Genomic DNA, 25,800 nt, shown 5'->3' with positions numbered 1-25,800 from the left:
GTTGGCCAGTCTGGATGTTCTGGCCTGTATAGACCTGTACCTTCTCCCTGAGGGCAGCAGATGGAAAAGGTGGCGCGCAGGGTGATGTTGGTCCCGCAGGATACTGTGCACCCTCCTCAGACAGCGAGTGGGGAAGATATTACTGATCTCTGGCAGACTTGTTATACTTTGTTATTGCTACAGAAGAATATTTATTTTATTATTTTACATTTACAATTTTTTTTCCTGGGGACCCTGTGACACCCCATTGAAGAGCCGTAGGCTGGAACTCTTAAGATCTTACTGTTGGGTTTGTAAGGTCATGTTACTCCTAAATTTCTATCTTGTTCAAAGAGAAGATATAAAACTAAGTTCTAAGCTAATCGACCTTAGTGTTCTCCTTTTAAAAAAGAATCGATAAAGAATCGAAAATGGAATCGGAATCGTGAAAATCTTATCAACACCCATCCCTATTCAGCAGTATAAAAAAGTATTTGTAACATTGCCACATCACCCTGGGATGAAACTGATTATCATGTTTAATGTCTTTATCAAGTCCATCTAGCTCAAGTGTTGCAGTAATTTAACAGAACTGATACTTTCATCTGGAATTAGAAAATGTATTTACTTATCTTCACTGACCTTCGGATCTAACTGTACATACTGTGTAATTGTTAATATAGAAATATGGGGAGCGATGGATGAGTAATATAGAGTATTTATCAGATGTTTAGTTAAGTATTATAGGAGTAGGCTGGTTGGTGGTTGGAGAGTAAGTGGCCCACAGACTGGGCCACTTACTCTCTAAATGGGAAGCTGGTGCTTTACTTTCCCACATGAGCTGGTTGGACACCTTTGTGTTTCAACTGTCAGTAAAAACATTACAAAACAAGAGGCATTACCAATGTTACTGATATGAAAACCACAGATTAAAAGAAAACTTTGGTACTAAAAAGTTAACTTTGGGAATGTAGTGGTCAAACTCTGAAGCAAGGTCAAACATTCTGCAATATCTGCCAAGAAACTTCAATAATTGACAGCTCAAGGCCCAGACTGTTCTTTATTCCGCAGACATTCACAGATCTAATTAGCAAAAACTGCCTGCCCTTTTCCTTGTGATTAGCTGCACTTTATCCTCAACAGTCTGGCAGTGTTTGACTGCTGCTTGGCAAGATACAGACAGTGCAGAAAATATCACCTCTTGCCCCCAAAAAGAAAAAAAGAGAGAATTAGAACTAGTGAGGATACATGTGGAAGTGTGAAGACTTTGTCACTGCAGAGGAGCAAAAAAGAAACAGAGAGCCTGTCGCCCCTTTTGCTCGACAAGCTAGTGAGTAGAATGAAAATGTGTTCTAATTATCTGTTTAACTGCAAGGGCCAAAGCATAAAAAGGTTTTTGAATTTGAATACTTTTTCTTGCTCTTTCACAGCAACACAAAGCAGCAAAAGCCAGACGACAAGCTGATCAACATCAGTGTAGAAAGTGATGATGAAAACCCACAAAAATCTCATTTTCAACAACAAATGTAAAGACAACAAAGAAGACAGAACTGGGTTTTAGGATTGCAATAAAAAAGAGGGGCGTCTGAGGATCACCACAAAAAGAATTAGTACTGTGAAGGAAATGTTGAGTTTGCAATAACAGGAAAACTGCATTAACTCATAAGCAGAAGTACATTGAGATGAAAAGTGTATGCATTAGGGAAAACTCACCCTGCTTAGCCCCATGTGGTAGTTACTCTTCTCCAGCTCCAAAGACTCCAGTAACTCCTCCACTGCCTGGAGACGAGCAGAACGAACACTCATTAGATAAACAACCCAATCGCTCTGTGTCCGGGCCTTACCTATGTCTGGTCATGTGACCTGGCTCCTAAAAATGATGCAAGTTACGTGCCATAGCAACAAACACCAATCCACTCTGGAATCAGCTAACACAAGCACACACATACCTCGATGTCCCTAAAAGGAAACAGACTACAAGGTTTGAAAAGTGATGCTACACACTACATTTGGTAAACGTGTCATTAAATGTACAGTGGGGGAAATAATTGTTTGATCCCCTGCTGAATTGAAAAGTTTGCTTATAAAGAAATGATCAGTTTCTAACTTTTATGGTGGTTTTTATTTTAGGGGAAAAACACAGAACAGCAACCTAAAATCCAGACAAAAGGAATTACAGTTAAGTTACAAACTGATTGCACCACTCCACTTCACATGAACTCGCTAAATCGTTTAGGTTTCTTGGCTGCCACTCAGCAACTTAAAGCCTGCTTCAGCTCCATCCACAGATTCTTTATACAACTGAGGTCTGGAAACTGAATAGGGCACTGCATGACCTCAATGTGCTTCTTTGGCAACTCTCTTATTGTCTTTGCAGTATGTGTTTGATCACTGTCAGAAAACGGCTGAGTTGATGCCATAGAGTTCAATTTTGGTTTCACGTTTTTTAACAAGCGTTCTCTGAATCATCTAGATCATAGGTGTCAAACTCTGGCCCGCGGGCCAAATTTGGCCCGCAGCCTAATTACATTTGGCCTGCGAAGCCACACCAAATTACTATCAGAGCTGGCCTACTGGTATTATACAGCTAATATGTATATTGTTTAGTATTAAGCTTTGCTTGTTCCATATTCAGTTTTTCAGCAAAACGTGTTTGAGTCCATAAGAAGAGATTCATTCTTATATCTGGAGGAATAAATATATTTCAATAAATATTAACGTTAGCCCGCGACTTTGTTCCAGTTTTGAATTTTGGCCCACTGTGTATTTGAGTTTGACACCCCTGATCTAGATGTTCACTGTTAAACTGTATATGTACCTTCTTGAGCAGGGGACCTTGCTGGCGTTGCAAGATTTCAATCCATTACAGCATGGTGTGTTACCAACAAGGTTCTTGGTCACTGTGTTCCCAGCTGCCTTAGATCACTAACAAGCTCCAAGCTTTGGACTGATCTACCACCTTTCTCATGATCATCCCCACCCCATGAGATACGATAATCATCCGTCCTCTATCTGGAAAGATGTCCATTTTAGATTTCTTCCATTTACAAATAAAATAGTTGGAGTTCTATATTGCTGCATTAAAATAAAACTGCAATAAAAATTAGATACTGTTCTTGTTTTTCTCCTCTGTTTTTTTGGTAAGGCAACAGCAAGGGCTCAACATCGAGTAACTGTTTCCCCCACTGTAAGAGCCTTTGAGGGAATCTATTCTGAGAACTCTTGGAAAAACGACCTTTATTTCATGCACATATCTGTTTTGTGAAATTCCCGAACAATTGCAAGACAAGATTAATGTAATTACAGGACTTTTGCAGTAATTAAGGAAGAATTTGAGCGTTCCTCTTAAAGAAGGTCCTCGGTATTTTTGCGATTTCTTCACTGAAGACCTCAGTAACTCTTCTTTTCAACCATTCTGTTGTTAATTTACTCATCAGACTTAAACTTCAGATCTCAGATCATCATGATTATGTTTTGGAGTTGATGAATTAAAATTTGTTCAAAAACCAAAAATGCTCAAATTTAGTCTCAGAACATTTTCCCTGACGTGAAGTGGAACTAGACACAGTGGTCTTTTGGAAACGCAGGCTTTTCAATTGCATACGGTCCCTTTATTGCAACAGTCTTGAATTTGATTTGAAGTGTTGTATAAAAAAGTACAAAAATTTGCAAATTCCTAGTTTATTCAGATCCTGTGTGTAAGCGTGACTTTGAACAATCACATTGCATTTTATAATGCAGGAAAACTTAATTTCAACCCACAAAATTAAGCTGCCATTAAAAACAATATTGTTATTAATATTGTAGCTTCAGTTTTCAGCTTTTTTGGAAGCATCCTTTTTTTTTTTTTGGCTGCCTCTTGTGTTTCACAAGAAGCTGACAGACAGATATATCTATCAGGCAGGTATGAAACTGGGATCTGATTGTAAAAGCTGTTTCATACCAGGCATTCTAGACCATGGAACCTCTCAAAGGAGGAAAATAATAGTAACAAACTTTAGAGAGAATTAAGCTTCTCAGGGATGATGCATTAAATTTCTCCCCTGCTGTTTGCCTGTTTGGTCTGAAAAGCTCTTGGCAGGCGTACCATATGGACACTGACAACATGGCTACATCATGCTGTCTTAAGAGGAGCAGACAGTACTGGGCTATAGCAGGAGAAAATGGGGGCTTTTGTTTGGCAGAGACAAACCGCCCGACAGACTCAGCAAACCAAACCCTCTCTCTCTTGCTTTCTCGCTCTGTGAAAAAATTTTTTTTTATTATCGTCCAATTAAATCTGGCTAAAGTAATCTATCTCACACCAACACCTTCCATCCATCTTCCTTTTCAAATAAAGAGACCTGCGTAGCATTAGTACTCTTTGAGTGGGATATCCTCTCTAAGCTCATCTTCAAGACACTTTGAGCCTCCTCACTGCCAGTGTAGTATAGAGCAGTGTAAAGGAGCACGAGATTTTACACATCTGTCCTTGTTTAAGTTTTTTTTTCTTTTTACAAAACAAAACAAAATGTTGATTCTTAGAAAACAGATTCTGCACCTTTTGAGACAAGACATGAGGTACAGAGGATCTTAATGTAGATGTGTTTTCTCACAGTATCGTCGTAAGACTAATCACACCTTAGTGCAAAAATGCTATATACTCGCTAAATAAATGTAGGGAAGACATTAATCATATGCCCGGGGATGTTCCTAAACTGTTCTGCCACCTATACAAAAGAAATTGAAAGATAACGAGACAAAAAAGACACAAGGGAATGGATGGGAAGACAGAGAGAAGAGGAAACAAAGAACTGTTCCCACCATCAGTAATTATTCAGTACAGTGGCTGAATGCTGCCATCCCCCACAATTATAATTAATTACACACAAGAGCGGGAGAGCCAGGACAGCGGTAAGAGAAGAGGAAGAATAAATGGATTGTGTTCACAGACTCAAGTGTGGAGGGCAAAGAGGGAAACACCGCATGTCCAGACTTCATCCTTTCTACACTGTACGTGATTTTGTGGTGTGAAAAAAAGACAAAAGATATCCTCATGAGTAAGTATTTCACTTACAGGCAAAAGACTCACAAGAACATAAATGATCAATCTGAAAGTAACATTTCCTGTTATTTGTCCCACATTTACACCACATCACTTTAACAGTGGATTTCAGGTACTTTTAAATAACCTTACATCTCCCACAATCCTGAGCAAATTTTACAAAACAATTTCCCCTTGTGAATGATTTGTTCTGATTAAACCAAGGCAAATGATTACATTGTGTCTTAATATACGACCAGCTAAGGATGTTGACAAGAGAGCACTTTTCGTTATATCAGCAGTCACAGTCCAACTACTCACAGCAGAACTGCAAGTATCATGCTAACTCTGCACTCACCCTCTTCTCATCTGTGACAATGTAGTGGCGGCCATACTTCTTGGTTAGATGAGGTGCCAGAACATCAAAGCGCCTTCGAAACTCAGAGAAAACCATGTGGTCAGGATAACCTAGAGGCAGAGAGGCAGAACAGAGAAGAGAGCACACAAACTCAGAACACCAAAGTTAAAGTAGCATCTGCAGCTGGTGGAAAGGCTAGCAGTTTATCAACAGCCAACAGACAGACAAAAGTATGAATGTCTATGGGACAGTCTTACATTGGGGTACTTTAACCCCTAACCCCAGATCAAATTAAACTGAAACGTGGTTCTGTCATCAGCATAGCAGTGACTGGAAAGAGTGTTGAAATTACATACATATAACACTGCAAAGTAGTTACCTTGCCTGTGGATGCGCAGAGCATCTAGCAGCTTGGATCCTCGGAGCTGAGCTCTCAGGAGGCTCACGTCCAGAGTCATAAGACCCGAGTCAGGGCTCTCTCCATGAGCCATACGGTAATCACCTCCTCCTACTGCCTCTACTTTGGGCAGTAGGCAATGGACGAAGTGAACCTTAGAACGCCGCACCATGTCAATCAGAGCATCCTAAAAATAAAGAGATTATATCAGATATCAGTTTCCAGTTCTAAGACTTCATGCAACAACAAGCTATGAAAATAGTAGAGAGTTAAGCGTCACTGCCTTAACAAGTATTACAAAAGCAACAGAAGGGGGGACTGTTGTCCTACTGGGAGAACTTCAATGTTCATGTAGACAGCGAGACCTAGAGGGGAATGATTGTGAGGAACGGCCTCCCGGATCTGAACCAGAGCCGTGTTTTGTTGTTGGACTTCTGTGCAAACCACAGTTTGTCCATAATGAACACCATGTTCAAACATAAGAGTGTCCATAAGTGCGCTTGGCATCAGTACACCCTAGGCCGGAGGTCGAGGATAGATTTAGTAATTGTTTCACCAGAGATGCGGCCACATGTTTTGGACAATTGGCTAAAAAGAGGGGCTGAGCTGTCAACTAATCACCAGGTGGTGAGTTGGGTCAGGTGGTGGGAACTGCATGACCTTAATGTGCATATATAGTGAGGGTGCACTGGGAACGCCTGGCAGAGGCCCCGGTCCGCAAGATCTTCAATGCACACCTATGGCAGAGGTGCCATAGGTGTGCAGCTCCATTGCCAAAGCCGCTGCACTGAGCTGCAGCCACAAGGTGGTTGGTGCCTGTTGTGTTTTCGTACCTTTTAACCACACTCTCATCCACTTACCACTTGGAGTTTCACTTGGATACACAGACTCTTCTTCTTGACAGCAGCCACACCTGTAGTGAAGGTTTTCCTCATACTAGTGGCTCGCCGCAGGGCAAGCTGGGAGCTGCCCTCCAGACCGGCGATGGAGCCCGACAACACGGTGGCTCCACTGGCCCGGCCCATGAACAGCGCGCTGATGTTCTTCCTGCAGTGGCAGAAAGATGATAGGGTTTGTACAAATCCACATCACTAGCATCCAAGAATTCACAAGACAATGTAAAGAAATCAATCTGATAGCATTAGTGCCATATTATGGGCTCCTTGCTGCACTCTTTGGTTCACTCTGTTGCCTCATGGTGTCAAACACTCACCTTATGACTGCTAAAGGTCTGAAACAGATTTTGAAAAGCTGCTAAGCTAGATATTGTCCCTGCAATTTTTGTCTTTTTAGAGCAAATTAATTGCTTTAGCTAGACTATACTTAAGTAGAGTGTGTATTCCCTTTTGCAAGACAGTAAGGCAAATGTTCCCAAGACTTTATAGACAAAGAGCCATTGATTTCATAACCTACAGTACAAAATATATTGACTTCATTCATGGTTGAACTGTGGATTGTAGCAGTAAGATCATACTGGAAACATTTGATTAAACTCTACATTCTTCCCCTTGTCAAGCATATTGTGTTTTTTTGAGTGACTGAAACCATAAAATTTACAGACAGACTGAAATGAGTGCATATGAACTAAAGACAAGAGAACACAGAGCCCCCAGAGGTGGAAAGGCAGGCCTAACATGACAGAAACTGAGATAAATCCAGGCAATGCAAGAATAAATTGGGCATTTCTTTCACAAGTTCACATGCAGTGTACTGTAATGTACATTTATATGTTCTCTATATCGGACAAATGTAATTCTATTAGTACAGGACATAGTTTTATTTTCTTTAATTCAAATCCACTACTAGCAACTCCATCAGGGCACGTGCAGCTTAAAAAACAACAGCGGTGATGACCAATCACTTCATACATTGTTCTATTAAACTGGATGATGTTCATGTATAGACAGAGGCATCATACTTCTGGGAGTCCTGCAGCAGGGTTGCAGCATTCTGGGCAGCAGGGTTGTGCTTGGCATGGTTCAACCAGCCTTGGGTGTTATACTCCACCCAATTGGTCCCATGGCTGTGGCCCAGCAGGAAGAGGTGGGGCTTCTCTCCTCGCAGAAGTAGATTAGCTCCTGCAACAGAATGGAAATATTCTGCCATGGTGTATCAGTGTTGTTTATTTGTTTCTTCAGAAAGCCTCGACTGATTGCGTTAAGGGACAAGCTACGTGTTTGAGTGTTCACCTTTGTTTTCTCCCTGTGCAGAGCCATAGTAGCTGAAGAGTCTCTCCAGCATGGTTTCCTCTGAACCTCCTGGCTGAACAGCTTCCTCCTCCATGAGCCACAGAAGGCCTCGAGCTTCATCTGTCCTGGCTAGAGTACGAACCTGTGATGAACAAAGGCAGGCGAAAATGTCTTTTTTATTTGGACAGATCAAGGAAAGACAATATAGAAATCGTTATCTGTCACTTTCATCAGAGGACAGTGACTGGGTACTAAGCAGCCAAATATCTGACAAGAGATGTTTGTGTTTTGCTTTCTTTTTTCAAAAACAAAATAAAGAAAGTAAAAACATTTTTTATTTTTGCTCTCAAGATTAAAGGTTGCCTTGGAGCTGTGGAGTTGACTGTCAGCACCATCATCTGATGTCACTATATAAACATGGAGGCCTTGGGTAGCATGGATTGGACCAATTTCTGTTACTCCTTCAAACCTTAGAGACAGTGAATTTCCACATGGCAAATCTCCACCTACATTAAGCTGCTGTTGCTCTAGACAAATTTGTCCTTAAGGTTTGTTCAGCATTTTTCATAAAGACTCAATCAAGGGCATTCTAATGTCCTCCCAAACCTTCAAAGCTGAACACTACAGCAACAATTATTTATTTACCATTGTTGACTGATTTAAACGAAAGTGCAAGGATTGGCCCTTTCATTTAATTTTCTACTTTTAAGAAGATTTCCTCCCATCTTTTAAAAATTGTCAGTCACACAAATCAGACTTGAGTGAGCTTTCCAACTGTGCACTGAAAATCATACAGCTCATATATTTAAGTTAGAAGCAAGCAAATAAAACGAATTCTGTACAAATGCAGAATAAGCCTTCCACAAGCATTTCTGAATGCTGTCATTCTACTTAGAAATCAATGTTCAATTAATGCTAGTAAATTAGCACCCAAAATCTAACAATATACAAAAGCTCGAGTGATTACTTGGATATAGGCTTTCATAACCTTAACAGCTGATTATAAAACTACTCCTCTTGTCAGTACAAAGTTTAAATCCTGCACTGTTTTGTTAAATTGTTGAATTTGTGGACTTAGCAGAGATGAGACTTTCTACATAAAAATATGAAACCTGTGCAGACAGGCCGCTTTTAATGAAAATACAAAGTTAGCTGACTCTTAAAGGCTTTCCAAATGAAAGAAGAGGCTTAGGATTGTGCTGCTGAAAACACATTATCTGCTAAAGTGTCATTCGAATCACTTACAGAGATTAAAAAGAGTTTGCTGTACAGAACAGAGATCACAAGCTAGATGCAAATGCACCACCTGTATTGTTTAATCAAAATTGAGTCACAGTGTGTTTCCATGTCTACTGTTCTTCTGGGTGTCATTAGTAATGCAGCTATTAACTAAAGCTAAAGGTATTGGACAGACTCATATTTGTGTAACACGATGCGGTGCTACCTCAAAAAGATCAACAACATTATTTTAATTCCTCTTCAGATAAATTGAAATAATTTGTTGGTCACTACTTGACATCACACACAAACACAAAATTATTATGATTCCACTCAAAAGGACAGTGGCAGTGTGGTGTAGTTCCATTGATGGCCTGGTGGAGCACAAGCTGTGTGGTTCAAGCTCACCGAAAGTCTTCTGTAGTTGCTTAAAATCCTTCAAGCTGGTTATGATTAGGAAAAAAGGTACCAGATTATGCACATATGCATCTCGCTGCATATGAGGGCTGTTAGCCACACAGTGGTGAGAATGCCTTTGCAGACCCATGACCATTGCCAAAACGCCTGCTATGGACATGTGGGAGCCTGAAATGTGCCACAGAGCAGTGGAAGATGGAACCAAAAAGGCACCAGAGGCAGAGGACCTTGGTGTTTATGTTGGTGTAATATCTGTACCACCTGATTGTTCAGGATTGGAAACAAGATAAAAGTTTGATCTACAGAGGCCTTGTGACGCTAACACCTTCAGTCTACAGATTCCTTGCCTTGAAAGACCAGGGCAGCTTGACAGAGTGATTTTGTTTGTGGTTGAGCACTGTATTATCTGAGGATGTGTGTACATAATGTGTAAGTCCATCATAAAGAGGATCAAGTGCAGAAACTTCTAAAATCTTTAGTGATTGTAGGTCAGAACATTCACTGTCAATCTAGTCCTAAGAGTTCATTTGAATTCAGTTGAACCGTTAGAAACTGACCTCAGATTCACACATGCCAGCAAAAAGGAATCCATTCTGTAGTCTTTGCTGCTAAAGCACCACACTCGCTTTGAAGCTGACACCTGTTTCCTCAATGTTCCAGGTACGGGTTGCCTGGGTAACCATCGAATTTATTTACTACCTAGTCATATGTCAAACAACAGGATCCTGCTCGCGCACTGATAACTGCGTCAACCACTTGCCTGGAGAAACGTATCTCGAGTGGTTATTTTGTTATTTTTCCTGTAGTCACAGAATGTCATTTACGTTGTGTGGCCTCTGGTTGCTGTGAACTGCTTCCAATATGGATGCAGCTTAAAGCATTTCAGCTAATATTTGGGGGATTTGATTGTCTCTAGGTGTCTTGAAAACTAGAACGATCAACAGTTTGGCATGAAAAACAACGTTGCTGATGGTATCAAATGTCAGTTATTATGGTTAACAGACATTTGCTACTCTTACATAATTACAGGTTTGTTGTTCTACTCTCACTTCAAATAAAAATACACACCATTATATAAATCATCTAATACATTCAACACAGTCCAACACAAAAGGAAGCTGGAATCTAGTACTTGTCTCCATCAAGACTGCAGGATCATCTACACAGACCAAATGCTGCAAATACTTGTACTGCTAACAACACAGACTTTTAGTAAAAAGGGAACCAACGAGTGCAGAGAAAAGGAGACTCTTACAAGCTTCAAAGAGAAAACACATCACAAATTTGATTCTAATCAATAGTGCTGATCTCAGACAAAATCCTAAAGGAAATGAAAGAAACAGCAAGAAAATATGGAACCAACCATCACAACAAGTTGACAAGCATTTAGGCTGAGCATGCTTTGAAAACTCTTTTATGTTACATCTAATTTCAGTCTCAAGAAGAGTAGGGGGAGTTTTCCTCTGGCTTCAGCACATATTGATGCCTGCTTTGCTAGATTGGCCATGGACCTAAAACTATTTGCATGTGCCAGCAGTGATGAAAAGAGCTATTTGCTGGCTCAGTGTACTCTGGGGTGCTCATTTGGCTACAGCTTCATTTGCATTAATGTCTCCCTGAATAATGACTGAAATTCAGGCCCAGATAAACTGCCCTTGAATCTGGACCTAAATACCTCAATGCTCCACTGAACATAAACACAACTTTAATCTGTGCTGTTAACACAGCATATTTCTCACAACTGATTCCAGGTGAAAGCAAAGCAGAGTGTAGTGAGGGTTGCTTACCAGAGCTTGGGTTGAGGCTTGATCAATAACTGCTACAGACAGTGAGGTGTTGGACTCTATGTCATCTAAAGCAAGTTCTATGTTTTCCTAGATGCAGGAGGGGACAGAAACTCAGGTTAGTAACCTACAAGACATGTACCAGCAGAAGATGAGCTCATAAAAAATAAAAAACAGAAAATCAAGTGCAGCTGTTCATCTCAATCTTGAAATCAGCAGTTACTAAAGCTATAGATTGGGTTGAGTACATAAAAAGTTTTGGAAATTTCTTAAACTGGACATTTGATTGTTGGGGGTTTTCTCTGCATTATTGTAGGGTCTTTGGTCTGTGCAAGCTTACCTGGAGGAAACCCACACAAGCACAGGGCGAGGCTGTAAACTACACATAGAAATGCTTTTACTGACACCACCAATTTCTCAACATTTGAGTTTTTGTGTATTTATTCAAGTTTTGAAGCTCAATTACTCGTAGAAACCACAGATCTTGATGTGAACCACTTGCATTGGAACTACAGTAGAAGTAGAAATTTTCTAAACCCCGAGTATCCTGTGGATTATCTGGAGTACTGAGGTCAAATTCTTTACTGCTGTGGAGCACCAATGAACTGATCTCCAGTGCATCTAAAATCCTAAAAATGTTAATTAGTTGAGAATTATCGGTACAGGCAGACGCCAGAAAAAATAGACATCTGTGTTTGACTACATGTTATTATTAAGTCGTCCTTAAAATCAGTGCATGAAATATGTATATGTTCTGTCCCTCCCAAGTGTTAAGCTCTGTTGTTCCAGCTGCACCTCCTTGTATCTCTCCAATTCCTTGACAAAGGTCCGTTCATGAAACAGAGTCTGTAGCCTCTCCTGGGTGTAGTTGTGACAGAGCTCTTCAAAAGTGGCTCCCCTCTGCTGATGAGCCAGCCGAGGGTTCTGGAAACCCGGAGTGTCAACGATCAGCAGAGAACACAGAGAGTGCTGACTAGACTTCAGGGCCCTGAGGGACACAGATACATCAGCAGGCTTTAGTGAAGAAGCTTTGACTAATCAAGCAGTCTGCAGCTTCCCAGTGTCAAAATTATATTTATATACCAAGTCATTCTTACAATATTTGAATGTAAATGTTTTAAATATTTTACAAAAAAAATCTAAAGTGCAGCGCTTATCTGGCAAGATGAATTCATGAATGATCTAGCTATTTTATATAAGTCCAAATTGAATATGAATACTGTAGTACTAGAATTTGAGGTAAATGCTGACAGCTAACCTGTTAATAAGGGAGATGACAAGTGTGAAAAGCTCAGAGTAAAGTCCTGATGCCATGGCCTCCAAACACTCCAGAGCTGTGACTTTAGGGCCTGAGAGACAGATGAGATGCACGTTTTATGTTTTTTTCATGAGACTCTGTTTTTAAACAGCAGCTGAAAACAAGCAAAATGTGGTCTGCATCTAAGAAAAAATGATCATATCAACAATGGGAACCCTTTTAGCAATAATTGAACATAAATGGAAATTCTAACGTTTGCAGTATTTTTACCTAAGCCATCACCATGGCTAGCCTCATCTGGTGGTCCTCTGAATGAGGTAGAATGCTGCAGTCCTTTGGCCTGATGCTTAAAAATAGATGAAGATAGCTCCTCCAAGGTGCAGCCCAACAGGTAGGCCGCTTTCTGAGCCCATTCATGACGAGCAAACTGCCGACGTCCCACTACAAGTAAAGCATGAATGAGTTCAAATTCTAAAACAAAGAGCTAGAAGAAGAAAGGCAACGAAGATAACATGTACAGTAAAAATGAAGAGCAAGTGTAAGTATACAATTACTGTAGATCAAAACTACTATTTCTACCGTCTGTTGCAAATTTAGGCAAGATTTCATTTCTGTGACACTCCAGTATCCAAATCCAGTACAACTATCAGCTCTGCTGAGGTTCAGTACAGCTGACAAGACCTCAGACTGTAACTGTTAAAATACAAATTCAATTTCAACAATGGTCCTGGCCTTCTACCTGGTAAACACTTCGCTTGGCACCTCTATTTAACCAAAAGAGATGTTCTCTGCCTTTGACAGGAGTTGTCCCAGATGTGAAAAAACAATGCTGAAAAGTGCAAAAACTGTCAGTTGAAATGAAACGACAACTGAGCTTGAGATTCTGCAGTAATGGAACATTTAGCGCTTCTCTAACAGAGTAACGCAGTCATATCAGCATCTATGATTTAGAGGAGTTCCCTAAAAGGAAATGAATGTTGACTTGATTCTTATACTTGAGTGGGATATCTCTTATATCAAGATTTAACTGCATAATGATAATTCATCTCCTGAAAGTGGCAGAGTGAATGAGAAATTTTCCAGACCCCAACTACTGCCATCAACAAAGGCAACTTTTGTGATGGACTCACTAGAAGGACTAAAAGGTATCTATTCTCTTAATGAAAGAAGTCATGAGGTGTACAGTACAGTCTAGTACTGATATAATATCACTTTACCCCATCCAAAACACGACAGCAGACTCCTGAAGAATGTATTATTATAATACCACAACTATACTGTATTATGTGCTGTCAACGGCATAGACAAAGAGAGAAAGGCAGCATTTCTTTGTGCAATGTGTAATGCTGAATTAATGCTGAACACTGGTGGCTCTAAAAGTCAACTGGTGAATATCTTGCAGTTGACGTAATGTAAATGATTTTTACTAAAATACTTAAAGTCAGTACAGAATAGTTTCATGTTGACACTTTGCAGCACATACACTGACAGTAAAAATTAGAGACACTTAAATATTTTAATGTCAATAAATGAAATCAATGTTTTAAAAATCTTTAAAATCTTTAAGTAGGATCCAGTTATGATCCCACCTTAAACACCAAGAGTCCTCTGCTGTGTGGGTTTTAGCACATCATGTTTGTGTTCTGTCCCCACGACTCCAAACATACATATGGAAATCTCTACTGTGAGAACTGAAAAGCTGTGTGAGGCTGGTGTGTTCTTAGATATGTGATGGAGATGACAGCTAATCATGTTTAATCCTAACTCTCAATCTGTTTTTGCACAATTATCTGCAAGAGGAGAGCATCTCCACTTGGTCGGAACCTCAATCAAAGCCAGTGTGTTAGAATAAACCAAAGAATCATGACAACACCAGCAACATACAGCCAATCAAAGCGACACAGAACCAGAGAACCCAACAGGGTCCAGGTTAATCTGGGAAATACAAGGTCTGTGGTAGAGAGCTAAAACACAAACAAGAGATTTGAAAATGTACAAGTTTTACTTTGTTTGTTTCAGAATTGTAGTAGTGTGACAGAAGTCGAATGAGGTGACAGGGGAGGTATCAGAGAGGGCGGTTTAAAGAAACAGTGAAGTTCTGATTTTCATCTTAGAGAAAAGGAAAAGGCGATGCAAGGAGATGGGAGAGCCGTAATGAAGAAAACACAAAAAACACAAGAGAGAAAGAGGAGGAGCAGAAACAATAAAAATGCTAATGGCTGAAGAGAATGATAAAGGCATACAGACAGAAAACAAACAGGAGAGGCTCTGACATAAGGTTTTTTAGGTTCAAAAAAAGGGTCAACAAGTTGTGTGTTGTTTTTTCCGTTACCTTCATCTCCATCTGTGTTTGATATGGCGCAGCATGCAAACATGCAAGTAAAAAGAGGGGGGGGGGGGTGTTAGAGATAATAGTTTAAGGATTCATCACATCATCACAGACACAGGAAAACATGAACATTAGCATTCAACAACACTGACAACACATCATTATGCTTTGGAACAGCTGGCTGAGAAATGTGACTGATAGCACCCCAAACCCCTGTTTCACACCAGTGGAGAGGAAATGATACTCAGGACTAAAAGAAAACGGTCCAAGCATAAAGAATGTCCTTCAAGTAAAGTCACTGTCAGTGCAGACTATTGACGTTAAAAATTATTCAAGTCACAAAAGACTTTCTATACTATGACTGATGTCACTTTGAAGTAAGTGTGCATTTCAGCAAAAACATGTAAAAAGATGACTTTTACTGTCCCCAGTTTTATGTTGGAGCATCCATCGCCACCTGACATTGAACCCATACGACCCAAAAAACAGAAGGAAACCCTTCACACAGCCACCACATTGAGATTGCTGCAATGAGGAGAAAAATCAATAAATACGTGCAAGTGTAATCACTTCCAGTTATGGAGACACAATTTTGCAAATAAATTAAAGTTGGCACTTAAATTGGTAGTGATTGTAAAGTAGTATCATCCAAATATAAAATAAAGGTATTCTGTTGCGCTCCATCTTATCTTCTGTGCAGGTATGCTTTCTTTTTCAGACGGCACAATTTTAAAGTTAAGGGACCTTCTACTTATATACAGTAAAACCTCAAATATATGACTAGTGATTAAACTAAAACTCAACTTCAAAAACTGTTTGGATGTCATACATAAAAACAGAACACAATGTAGGATTTGATCAACATACCTGGACTTCTAAAAGTTCTAGGGGAATTAACTGTGGACTGCTGAAACATTCTGGGAAAAGCCACATTAAACAGCATCTAATGGAAAAAATCTGCATTCCCTTTTGCCTCTGTAGTCAGCGTGCCTCTGACTGAGAGCAGTGCATTCATATGTCAAACATGACACCTAGTGGCTGGTGGTAGAAAGTAAATTTGACTTAAAAACAATTTTTCTCCCACTTCTGCCAGAAGAATTCACATTTGATGCCTTACAGTTGATTGTAATTTGAACAGAGACATGCTGACATTAAGTAATCAGGTCAGTGCAGTGCAGAGAAGCTGGGAAAATCAATAAATCAGTTGTTGGGAAACTTGCATATAATTATAAAACCAAATGCAGGATATGCACATCTTTATTTCAAGTCGTCCTTACAATCTAAAACAACTACAATTACATACGTAGGAGGATCATGTTAAAGGGACAAGTCAAATATGGCATATTGGTTTTAGACTGCCCATTTGGTACAAATTCATTTTAGACTTTTTGCCAGTTTGTTGTTAACATATTGTCATCCATGGCTTCTTTCTTCCATATACCTTTTCCCTATTAAGCAGGATGACATTGCAAGTTTCAGGTCTTACTTTATTTGGAGTGGATCAGTGCTCACTCTAGTGGCAGCAGGGTAAGCGGGATATTTCAACCAAATTTCTCCCAAGCAAAACTTTCCAGTTCACTTTACACAAGTTCTGGGTCTACCCTGCTGTCTCCTACCAGTTCGGTGTGCCCAACAAACCTTCAAAGGTTGGTGGCCAATAGGCTTACTAAGAAGATGCCCAAACTGCCTCAACTAGTGACTTTCGGCACAGACCAGTGGGCATAGCTAGAGTTCATCAGGACCTTTGACTGAGAGGCGAGGAAGACCATGATGTGATCCATGCAAACTTCCCACTTTCCAGTCTTTCTAAAGCGCTTGGAGTTCCAAAGGAAATTCCAAATGAAACCCAACTATGAGAAGTAAAACAAATGTAAAGGAAAATATGCATTTTATTCAGCAGTACGGACACGATGACACTTCAGTTTTTTGTTGTTGTTTGTTTGTTTGTTGTGCAAAACAGGCCGTAATTTTGTTGTGACCATGTAACTAATCATGGCGATGTAAGGAGTCGCGCGTAAAACGATGGATTTTGCGCATATCAGTTTCTTTTGAAAATGATTAAACACTGCATTTTAATAATCCAGACTAAAATGTGAAATAGAATGAAATTCTTTGTGGATTATCTAAGACAGAACAAAGCTCAAGCTGCTTGTGGAACATGCACACTTTCACACTTTCACTGCTGATTTAGTGTGGGATCCCCTTACCGAACTCTCTCCCGTGAAAATGGAGCAGTGAAAACGGTATTTAACACTTTATGTATTTACACACTTTTTTTATTGACACACAAACAAACACAGACGTTTCTACAGACCATTAACTTCTTTTGAAAAGTCGACTGTTTACTCTTACTGTAAATTTTATTCTTTATTCTGACTGAGAATAACGTTTTTGCGTATATAGGAAGATCAGCACAGACTGGCTTTTGTTTTCATTAAGGGTTTCGACAAAACCTAAAACCTCAGTCAGAGCTGGCCATGACAGAGATGGCTATCACATCGGTGGTTAACTTCTTCTGCATCTGCTTCTGCTCACATGAAAGAATGCATCATGTCATTCTTTTTCTGCAGAAATAATCCTTATGAATGGCAGCTACCAGGACAATCATAAATGTTGGGATTTACCTCAAAGAACAGTAAAAAGGTGTTTTTACACTTCCAGTTTATTGTTTTCTCGCTGAGTTTTGTCACAGATCTTTGTTAAATTTGTCTCACAGGAGATGATGACACCTCTCATATGCACGTGTCTTTCATGCTTGTAACGGGAGCCGCACAAGCCAGAACATTAATAAAGGGTTTAATTAAATAAATCTCATACAGGGCTACAGTTGTCTTACTTTACAGGAATAAATATGAAAGAATTCGGGCATCAACACAACCTCAGACGCCGTCTCTGTTCAGATTTATAATTGTTTTGCGTTACAAAACAGAAATGTGGGTGTTTTGTTATGATTCCACTGAACATGGTTATCATATATATACACAAAGAGAAACCGTCACCTATAGCTTACATCAGCACCATGGACATAGCCAGTGTTGGGAAGGTTACTTTTAAAGTGTATTCCACTACAGATGACAGATTACATGCCCCAAAACGTATTTTGTAACGTATTCCGTTACATTACTCAATGAGAGTAACGTATTCTGAATACTTTGGATTATTTAATATATTATCATCCTTTTTACAGCTACATGAATGTACTATAGCTGTGTGATTTATTACTATTACTGAAGGTTACTCATCATACCAATACCAGCTACATTTTTAAATCTTAATATAAATGAGTAACAGTAGGTGGACATTAGGTAAGGCTGCACTTTTTGCAGTGATCTCGTATAGAAAACTATTCCGCGCATATATAAAGCAGGTCCACGGCTCCGAACCGTAGTAAAGCGACCTCTGGCTGATACGTCGGGTTCGTGTCGGGCTCATAGCTGAAAAATAGCTTTACTTTGTTGCCTGGGTCAACTTTGCTAGCGAGAGACAGAGAGCGGCGTTGAAAGGCTGCTCCAACGGAGCTTATTGTTTCAGAGGAAAACATGAACACAGTGTACTTACAGCTGGGCTACACTGCCCATGAGGCTACATTCTTTAGGGCTATGCCTGTATTGCCTTCATATTAAATAATTTTTTGAACAATAATTTATTTAAATATTTCGTCACGTCATTTTGCGGGACGCAATTAGAGGTGACATGGGCTTGAGACCCAGGCATTTGAGCCTCTTAATGCGTGTTTTGTTTGGGTTTCCACCAGCGTGGAATTACCAAAAATAGAGAGGGGACAGCCTAACATATGGAACAGGAAAGACCGCCGAGTAATCCCTTTACTTCAACAAAGTAACTGTATTCTGAATACCACCTTTTTAAACGGTAATTGTAACAGAATACAGTTACTCATATTTTGTATTTTAAATACGTAACGGCGGTACATGTATTCCATTACTCCCCAACACTGCCAGTGGCTCTACTACAATCTTTCTCCAGATGTCTGAGCTCCTAACTTTAAGTCTAAGATACAGACGAGCCTCCCTACAGAGGAAATTCCTTTTAGCTGCTTGTATTCACAACCTTATTTTACTGGTCAGTACCCAGACGTTATGAGGGTGGTCAGATCTTTGACCATGACAATCTGGTCCATGTGTTTGTGTGTGTGTGTGCATGGCTGGGTCTGGGGCTTGCTGGGGCTTGGCCCCTTTGAGATATGGTCTTGGAGGAAAGAGGTTCACCCTCCCTAGTGCTCCTTGCTGGATGCTGCTGCCCCTCCCTGGGCATACTTGTTGGTTCCAGGGCGTGTGGTTCGCTGTTCTGACATGGTTGTTGACCCACTCCCTTGGTGGTCTGGGATGGCTTACACGTCTTCCGTGTTGGGGGGGTCTCTGCCGGCCAGTTCTTGGGCACCTGGAGCCCATTTTCCCCTACCCTCATTTTCAAGTTCATTTTGTGACAAAGACACTCTCTCTCACACTCACACACTGCACAACCCCTACAAGAAGAATATATCTGTGCATTTTTTTATTTTTTGGGTTCTAGTTGCTGTATGGTTGTTTTTCTGACGGGTGTGGCAGTTGGTGATACACTGTAGATTTCTATTTGTACGCTATCCTTTTATTACATCTTCTCCTATTCCCCTATAATCACACCATCTCCCTAGTCAAGATCTGATGTACTTAAAATCAACGAGGAAGGGCGTTCCTACCTTTAGTCGCGCCCGCTGCCCCCAAGTGGTAAATGGCACCGAGGATAAGCCAGAGGGCTTTCTGCTCTTCACTGGAGATGCCCAGCACCTTCATGGCTGCCTGCAGCTTGGTGAACTGCTGCAAGGATCGCTGCTTGTCTTCAGGCTGAAGCAGATCAAATCAAACTTTACTGAACTCTGCAGGGAGTCTGGAATTTTGCAATAAACAGTTGCTTTCATCCACACATTTTATTAACATCTACCATCTACTGCGATTACCTTAGTCTGTGGCAGGATCCCAAAAGCACTGTTCTCAGCCAGGTGGTTAAAGTGCAGCTCCGTCCTGGAGGAGAGGAAAGACACTAGAAACATAAGCTCCTCAGTGCCAGACAAATGTGTAAGCTTGATGTGAGTAGTTGTATTTTTGTTATATCAGAAGAATATCCATATTATGTGACAATGATTTTCTTTTAAGACAGCTTTCTAATTTAATTGCTGACTTTGCAAAGATATTTAGTGTAAAACCCCAATTCTAAAAAAGTTGAGAAGATTTGTTAAATGTAATTAAAAACAGAACGCAATGACGCAAATCACAGGATCAATGTTCACTACAGTTCCTTCCAAGTACTACATTTGATAGATACTGACGACTGTCAACCAGGAACACCTCACAAGAACTGCAGTCGTCTAGTGACAACAATTTACTCAAATCCTTAAGCTTGCCCATTTTTAGACTTCGAGCACAGAATGTCCACTTGCTACCTAAAAAAGTAACGAAATCAGCGTTTGGTCGATTCTTTTCTTTGTTGTAACAAAGAAAAAAAGCTATAAATATTACACCACTGGAAAGTCTGTTTATTTCCCCTTAAGCATTGCCACATTTGTAAGAAAAATGCATTTGTGCATCGAGTATATGGGTTACCCCCATGAAAAACCTGCCAAATCTTCTCTACCAATGCTGCTGCCTGATTGGCACCTGATTACCATAAAATGTTAAATTGCTAATATGTTTTGTTTCTTCAGACACTGTATCTAGGTTTTGGTCCCAGTGGGAGGCCCTAACACGCTGCAAAGCATTAGAAAGTTTAATCAACAGCATGCATTGTTTGTGTTTTGACTAAAAATTTCAAGGAAATACATCACATCCTCTTGTATTTTGGTTATTGTGGGTGGACCACAAGGGATTTTCTGGGTTTTAAGTGGGCCACAGGATTGTTGACTTTGGGAATGGGTGGCCTATAGAATTAAGAGCCTGTACATTCATGCTGTAAGGTATATACAGGTTTTAAAGTAACATATGCTCCCATGATACAATGACTGAAAAAATCAGTGATACTGATTGTTGACAATTTCATTTCAATGCAACTGCGCTGCCATACAGCAGTGAAACAGTGAATATTATGCCACTGTCCAGAAATTTCCAGACATGCCTATCCATAGCAAACAGAGAATAGGTGACGAAAACTTGACAAGAAAACAAACATCAAGAAATAATATGACAAATTTTTATTTTTATTTATTTATTTATTTATTTTTATTTTTTTTACTATTTAATTTGTAAAAATGTGTATACACACACACAGACACACACACACACACACACACACACACACAGGAAAATATTTAGTATACACATCCAGAAATGCATACACTATTATATATTGTACATATATTTATTAGTTTCAGGTTGGCCATTCTTGTATTTTGCTCGTTTGTGTTGTTGTGTTTGCACATCTCTGTTGCTGTGGGGCTCGCACACAAGAATTTCACTCGCATGTGCTGTGCCAGTGTGCCTGCACATGTGATGTGACAATAAAAGTGATTTGATTTGATTTGATTTGACAAAGACTGTGAAAAACCTATTGTAACGCTACAATTCTTCCAAATCAAATCATTTTTTTATTTTTAAAAAACAAAAGAAAATCTCTACGTTACTAAACAGTACAAAAAAGGGCTCAACGAGTCACCTGAGACTGCTGTCGGCTCCAGCCATCATGTAGTAAAAAACGTTGAAGGTGGAGTCCCCCTCAGGTCGTCTGCTCACCCTCAGTTTCTCCAACAACATTGTCTAAGAAGTAAAGAGAGTTTTGTAAAAAGGGTACAGTACAAGCTAATCAGCTGTGTGCGCGCACTTGTGTTTGTTACCTGGATGGAGGCAGAGGCCACCTGCCCAGCTTGGTCGAAGTCCAAGGAAACAACATGAGAGAAGTGGCTGGCATTTGTGTTTATGGTGGTAGAGCTGTTCCCAAAGGCCTCCAGTATGGTGTAGACTGCCTGCCACTTCTCAGCTGTGTCACCAAAACGATAAGATGTCCCATCATTTGATGATTCATTGCAAACTAGCAATCAATGTTTCACAAAGAACCCATAATTCTGACATTTCAGTGTATAACTGTTATACGTGTTATATATGTCCTCAAACCAGGCCCTGACTCAAACCGCAGCCTGTCTGTCTTACATATCCTTGTTGGTGTAAAAACCTCTGGCTCACACTGTCAGTAACAGGATTTGAGCCTACTTGTGTTTAGTTAATTATTTCTATTTAGTAATTGAAGAAAAAGCACTTAAAAATTATCTGATTTTATCATCTGTAATACTTCATTTCAAAAGTTGCAGAGAATAAGGATTATGCAAAACAAAAGACTGAAACCAGTACAGCTGTGATGTTCCAGCTTGGACAGTGTAAGCTATCCTGTGCTCAAATTCAAACCTGAGCATTTATTCTTAAAAAACAAAATCATCATGTGATAAGTTCTCTTTTTTAAGTTTAACTGAAAAAAGAGAACTTATCAGATGATGATTTTGTTTATTAATTATTATGAATTATTATTTAATTCTTTCTAACTAGGTTGAGAATCCTGAGAAACCATGTAAAATTCCAATATAAGATATTTGAGGTTTGTAGTCCACCTACCCCTGTCTTTTGTGGACAAACTCACCAGAGAAGATTTTTCCTGTGCTGCCAGCAATGCAGACCAGGTACTGGACAAGATGCTGACAGTTGGTGGTTTTGCCGCTACCAGACCTGCCCAGCAGCACAATGGACTGATCCTGTCGGGTGGTGAGCAGGTTGCGGTAGGCCGACTGGGCCACAGAGTAAATGTGAGGAGCTGAATCCTCACGCCGGCAGCCTTTAAACATGTTCATCACCTTATGAGCAGGAACAGAACATGAGCTTAAAACATGTACAAGCACAAAAATAAAGAGAGACTAATGAAGAGTTAGCTGTAGCATAAAGCATCTCCAAACCCTCGAAGTGATCATTACACTGCTACACTAAACTAAACAGCTACACTTTCTTTCACAAACAACCGGCATTAATGCACTATATATAAATGCAATCCATTAATTTGGCTGGCCTTGCTCATTAGTCTTGAGCTTACCTTCTCCGAGTACATGGAGGGCATGCTGAGAGGGTTGATGACCACCATGTTGGGTCCAGCATAGGTATGGATGAGGTTCCCTCCATAGCGTTGCCTCAGGCAGTGCATTACACTGGATTCATTCAAATAGAGTAGTGAAGCTAGGTCTTCTGATCTGTCGTATGATGGAGGGTTGGCCTACACATAGAGAGAGCAATCATAAAATGACAGAAGAGCTGTACTCATTCATTGATTAATCACTTCCCATCCTATTTTATTACACAGTCATTTTAAAATCAAATTTACCAAATGTGATAGTTTCGTATTCTAATAAACTATTTAGTCAGTTACATCTGGTCTCAAGCACCTGCCGTAAGTTGCTCATGAAATGTCTAAATAATCAGTATGAACTGGCAGATGTTCGATTTCCTTCCTTTCTCAAAGTATACTTATAAAAATAATGCAGAAATAAATAAATAACTGTCTTTTTTTCTTCAGGGCACTGATGTTTAGATCCTTGCTCTCAGAATTACGGTAATAACAAAGCTACTGTGCTCCACTGAAATTATTTGTATAGATTTTAGAAGTACTATAAGTGCTGTGAGCAAGAAAGTAACTTTAAACAGCCAGTAGTGTGCGTCTGCCAAACTTCCCAACAGTCCTATCTGACCTTACCTACACCTATTCCAGCATTCCCGTGAGCTGGTAGTATCCTCTGTGGCCGTCTGTGACAAACTGATTCTCTGCCTCTGAGTCTCTCGTACACACTGAGTGGACCTCCTTCATCATGTGCATGGGCTGCTAATGATAGCTAGCTTCAAGCTAGCTTTTTTGCTTTATTGGACTTAAAAAAAACTTTATGCTATATAAATAATAATTTATATAACAATGTTTTACTTGGAATATGAATCGTTTATTAAATTCAGTTCAATTTCATTTATACAGCGCTAAGTCACAACAACAAACGTGCTTGAATGTCCGAATTTAATGTGTCAGCAACAAAAAAAATGTTTTAGCCATCAGTTGACCACAGGCTTACATAATTAATATGCACATTGTTGTTCTGTGATACAGTGTGATTCGATATGAAAGTTTTGTACTGTGGATCCTTCAATGCGATCATAACAATCTAATCTAATAATCTACAAGTGACAAACTTAGACCTTTATATGCATTGCAGTAAATGTATATCTGAAAGTGCTATAATTAAGTTTAACTACAATACAAATCCTGCACTGTTATCTTCTTTAGTGCCATAAGCCAAGGCAAAGTAGCCCCCTGAACTCTACTCCCACAGAGGTCAATTATCTTCCTAATAGTTTTACATCTTCACTGCGTACGATTCTTGAGATTGTAGCTCCTCTGACAAAGAAAGCCTCAAATCAGAAGTAATTGACTCCCTGGTAAAAGTCTAAAAGGAAAAGGTGTCCTACTAATTTAAAAAACATAGTTTGTTGTTCTTTTTGAAAGAAAAAAGCCCTCTATAAAGCTAGAACATCAGTCCTCTTCATACATTAAGGTTAATTATGAAGTTCCACAGAATTCTGTGCTACGACCATTTCTCTTTACATTATACTTGCCTCCCTGGGGTAGGCATTTTTGACCAGGATGTGTCCTTCAATGCACATGAAAACAGAACAAAACATGGAGGACTGATTTCTTCCATTTGTACAATATCTCTAAAATTAGAAACAACCTGTCTCAGAGAGATACTGAAAACCTAGTTCATCGTCCTCCCCTCACCCCAACCAGGAGATGGTCGCCCCTCCCTGAGCCTGGTTCCACCCTATAAAAGGGAGTTTTTCCTTCCCACTGTTGCAAAAGCGCTTGATCATAGAGGCTCATCTGATTGTTGGGGTTTTCTCTGTATTATTGTAGCGTCTTTACCTTAACATATAAAGCACCTTGAGGCAAATGTTGTGATTTGGCACTATATAAATAAAGCTGGATTGAATTAAATTGAATTGAATTGAATTTAGATGAACAGGGTCGGAAGTCACCTACTCACCTTTTCAATGTCGTCTTCATCCACATCCAGTACAGTCCCGTCATGCTCCATTTTGATTCTTACCTTGCCCTCTGGCAGAGAGCCAGTTTCTGTCTTTATCACGGTGGCTGGCCAGAGATAAGACAGTAAACACTTTAGTTTTTGCCTGACTGAAGTGCTCAACTCTACTGATCTCTATAGCTTAAGTGGATAATTAAAGAGAATAACAAAAGGAAAAATGCATGACTTTGCCATCTAAAACTCTAAAGAGCAGCAGTGTGGATTTCTTTATTTCCATTTTAAAGACTTTATCATCCAATAAAATTATTTTTTATAGCTAATTAACACATTTAATCCCAATGAAAAACACTTCACAGCTAGGAGGTTCTAAAAATTTAATTTCAAATATGCAAATATGTGCAGTGTTAAGTGTTAAGCTGTAGAATGCATATGCTGAGCTGCTGCAAACAGATGGGGATAAGAACAACACACTTTTCTCAGTGCAAACTGAAAATCATTGCTCAGTGAAGCCAACAAAACCACATCATCACAACTACTCCACAGGCACTTTCTATGACTTCAACATAATGTTGCAAAAGCAGGCTGACAGCCCCAAAACATCTACAGCAGGGGTGTCGAACTCATTTTACATCGTGGAGTAGAGCAGGGCGATATGGCCAAAAATATTTATCACGATATATATTTGAAAATTTGCGATAACGATATAACCGACGATATAATTGATGCGAGACAAAATACAACTCCACAACATTACTAGCGCAAAAAGACAACCTTCCATTTATTTTCACTTAAACAAGAAGCTG

At 39.7% G+C, this 25,800-nt stretch overlaps 1 protein-coding gene across 4 annotated transcripts in view; it reads right to left on the bottom strand.

Moving 5' to 3' along the window:
* myo18ab (myosin XVIIIA b) overlaps nucleotides 1–25,800 on the bottom strand; it is a 124,089-nt gene that overhangs the window by 54,286 nt on the left and 44,003 nt on the right. For all 4 annotated transcript variants that reach the window (XM_005750349.1, XM_005750350.1, XM_005750352.1 and 1 more), the window contains 18 exons: nucleotides 24,998–25,104; nucleotides 23,011–23,187; nucleotides 22,567–22,777; nucleotides 21,773–21,915; nucleotides 21,595–21,695; nucleotides 19,907–19,970; nucleotides 19,649–19,793; nucleotides 14,956–14,967; nucleotides 12,894–13,064; nucleotides 12,624–12,714; nucleotides 12,161–12,353; nucleotides 11,369–11,455; nucleotides 7,947–8,088; nucleotides 7,676–7,835; nucleotides 6,618–6,804; nucleotides 5,740–5,944; nucleotides 5,361–5,470; nucleotides 1,693–1,758 (listed from right to left, as the gene is read on the bottom strand). In XM_005750349.1, coding sequence (XP_005750406.1) covers nucleotides 1,693–1,758; nucleotides 5,361–5,470; nucleotides 5,740–5,944; nucleotides 6,618–6,804; nucleotides 7,676–7,835; nucleotides 7,947–8,088; nucleotides 11,369–11,455; nucleotides 12,161–12,353; nucleotides 12,624–12,714; nucleotides 12,894–13,064; nucleotides 14,956–14,967; nucleotides 19,649–19,793; nucleotides 19,907–19,970; nucleotides 21,595–21,695; nucleotides 21,773–21,915; nucleotides 22,567–22,777; nucleotides 23,011–23,187; nucleotides 24,998–25,104 — 2,372 coding nt within the window. The remainder of the gene's footprint in view (nucleotides 1–1,692; nucleotides 1,759–5,360; nucleotides 5,471–5,739; nucleotides 5,945–6,617; nucleotides 6,805–7,675; nucleotides 7,836–7,946; nucleotides 8,089–11,368; nucleotides 11,456–12,160; nucleotides 12,354–12,623; nucleotides 12,715–12,893; nucleotides 13,065–14,955; nucleotides 14,968–19,648; nucleotides 19,794–19,906; nucleotides 19,971–21,594; nucleotides 21,696–21,772; nucleotides 21,916–22,566; nucleotides 22,778–23,010; nucleotides 23,188–24,997; nucleotides 25,105–25,800) is intronic.

The sequence above is a fragment of the Pundamilia nyererei genome, unplaced genomic scaffold (assembly GCF_000239375.1).
Source record: "Pundamilia nyererei isolate P.nyererei 1_Seehausen unplaced genomic scaffold, PunNye1.0 scaffold00270, whole genome shotgun sequence".
Taxonomy (NCBI): Eukaryota; Metazoa; Chordata; class Actinopteri; order Cichliformes; family Cichlidae; genus Pundamilia; species Pundamilia nyererei.
The sequence above is the reverse complement of the archived record's forward strand: the minus strand, read 5'-3'. Positions and strand labels throughout refer to the sequence as shown.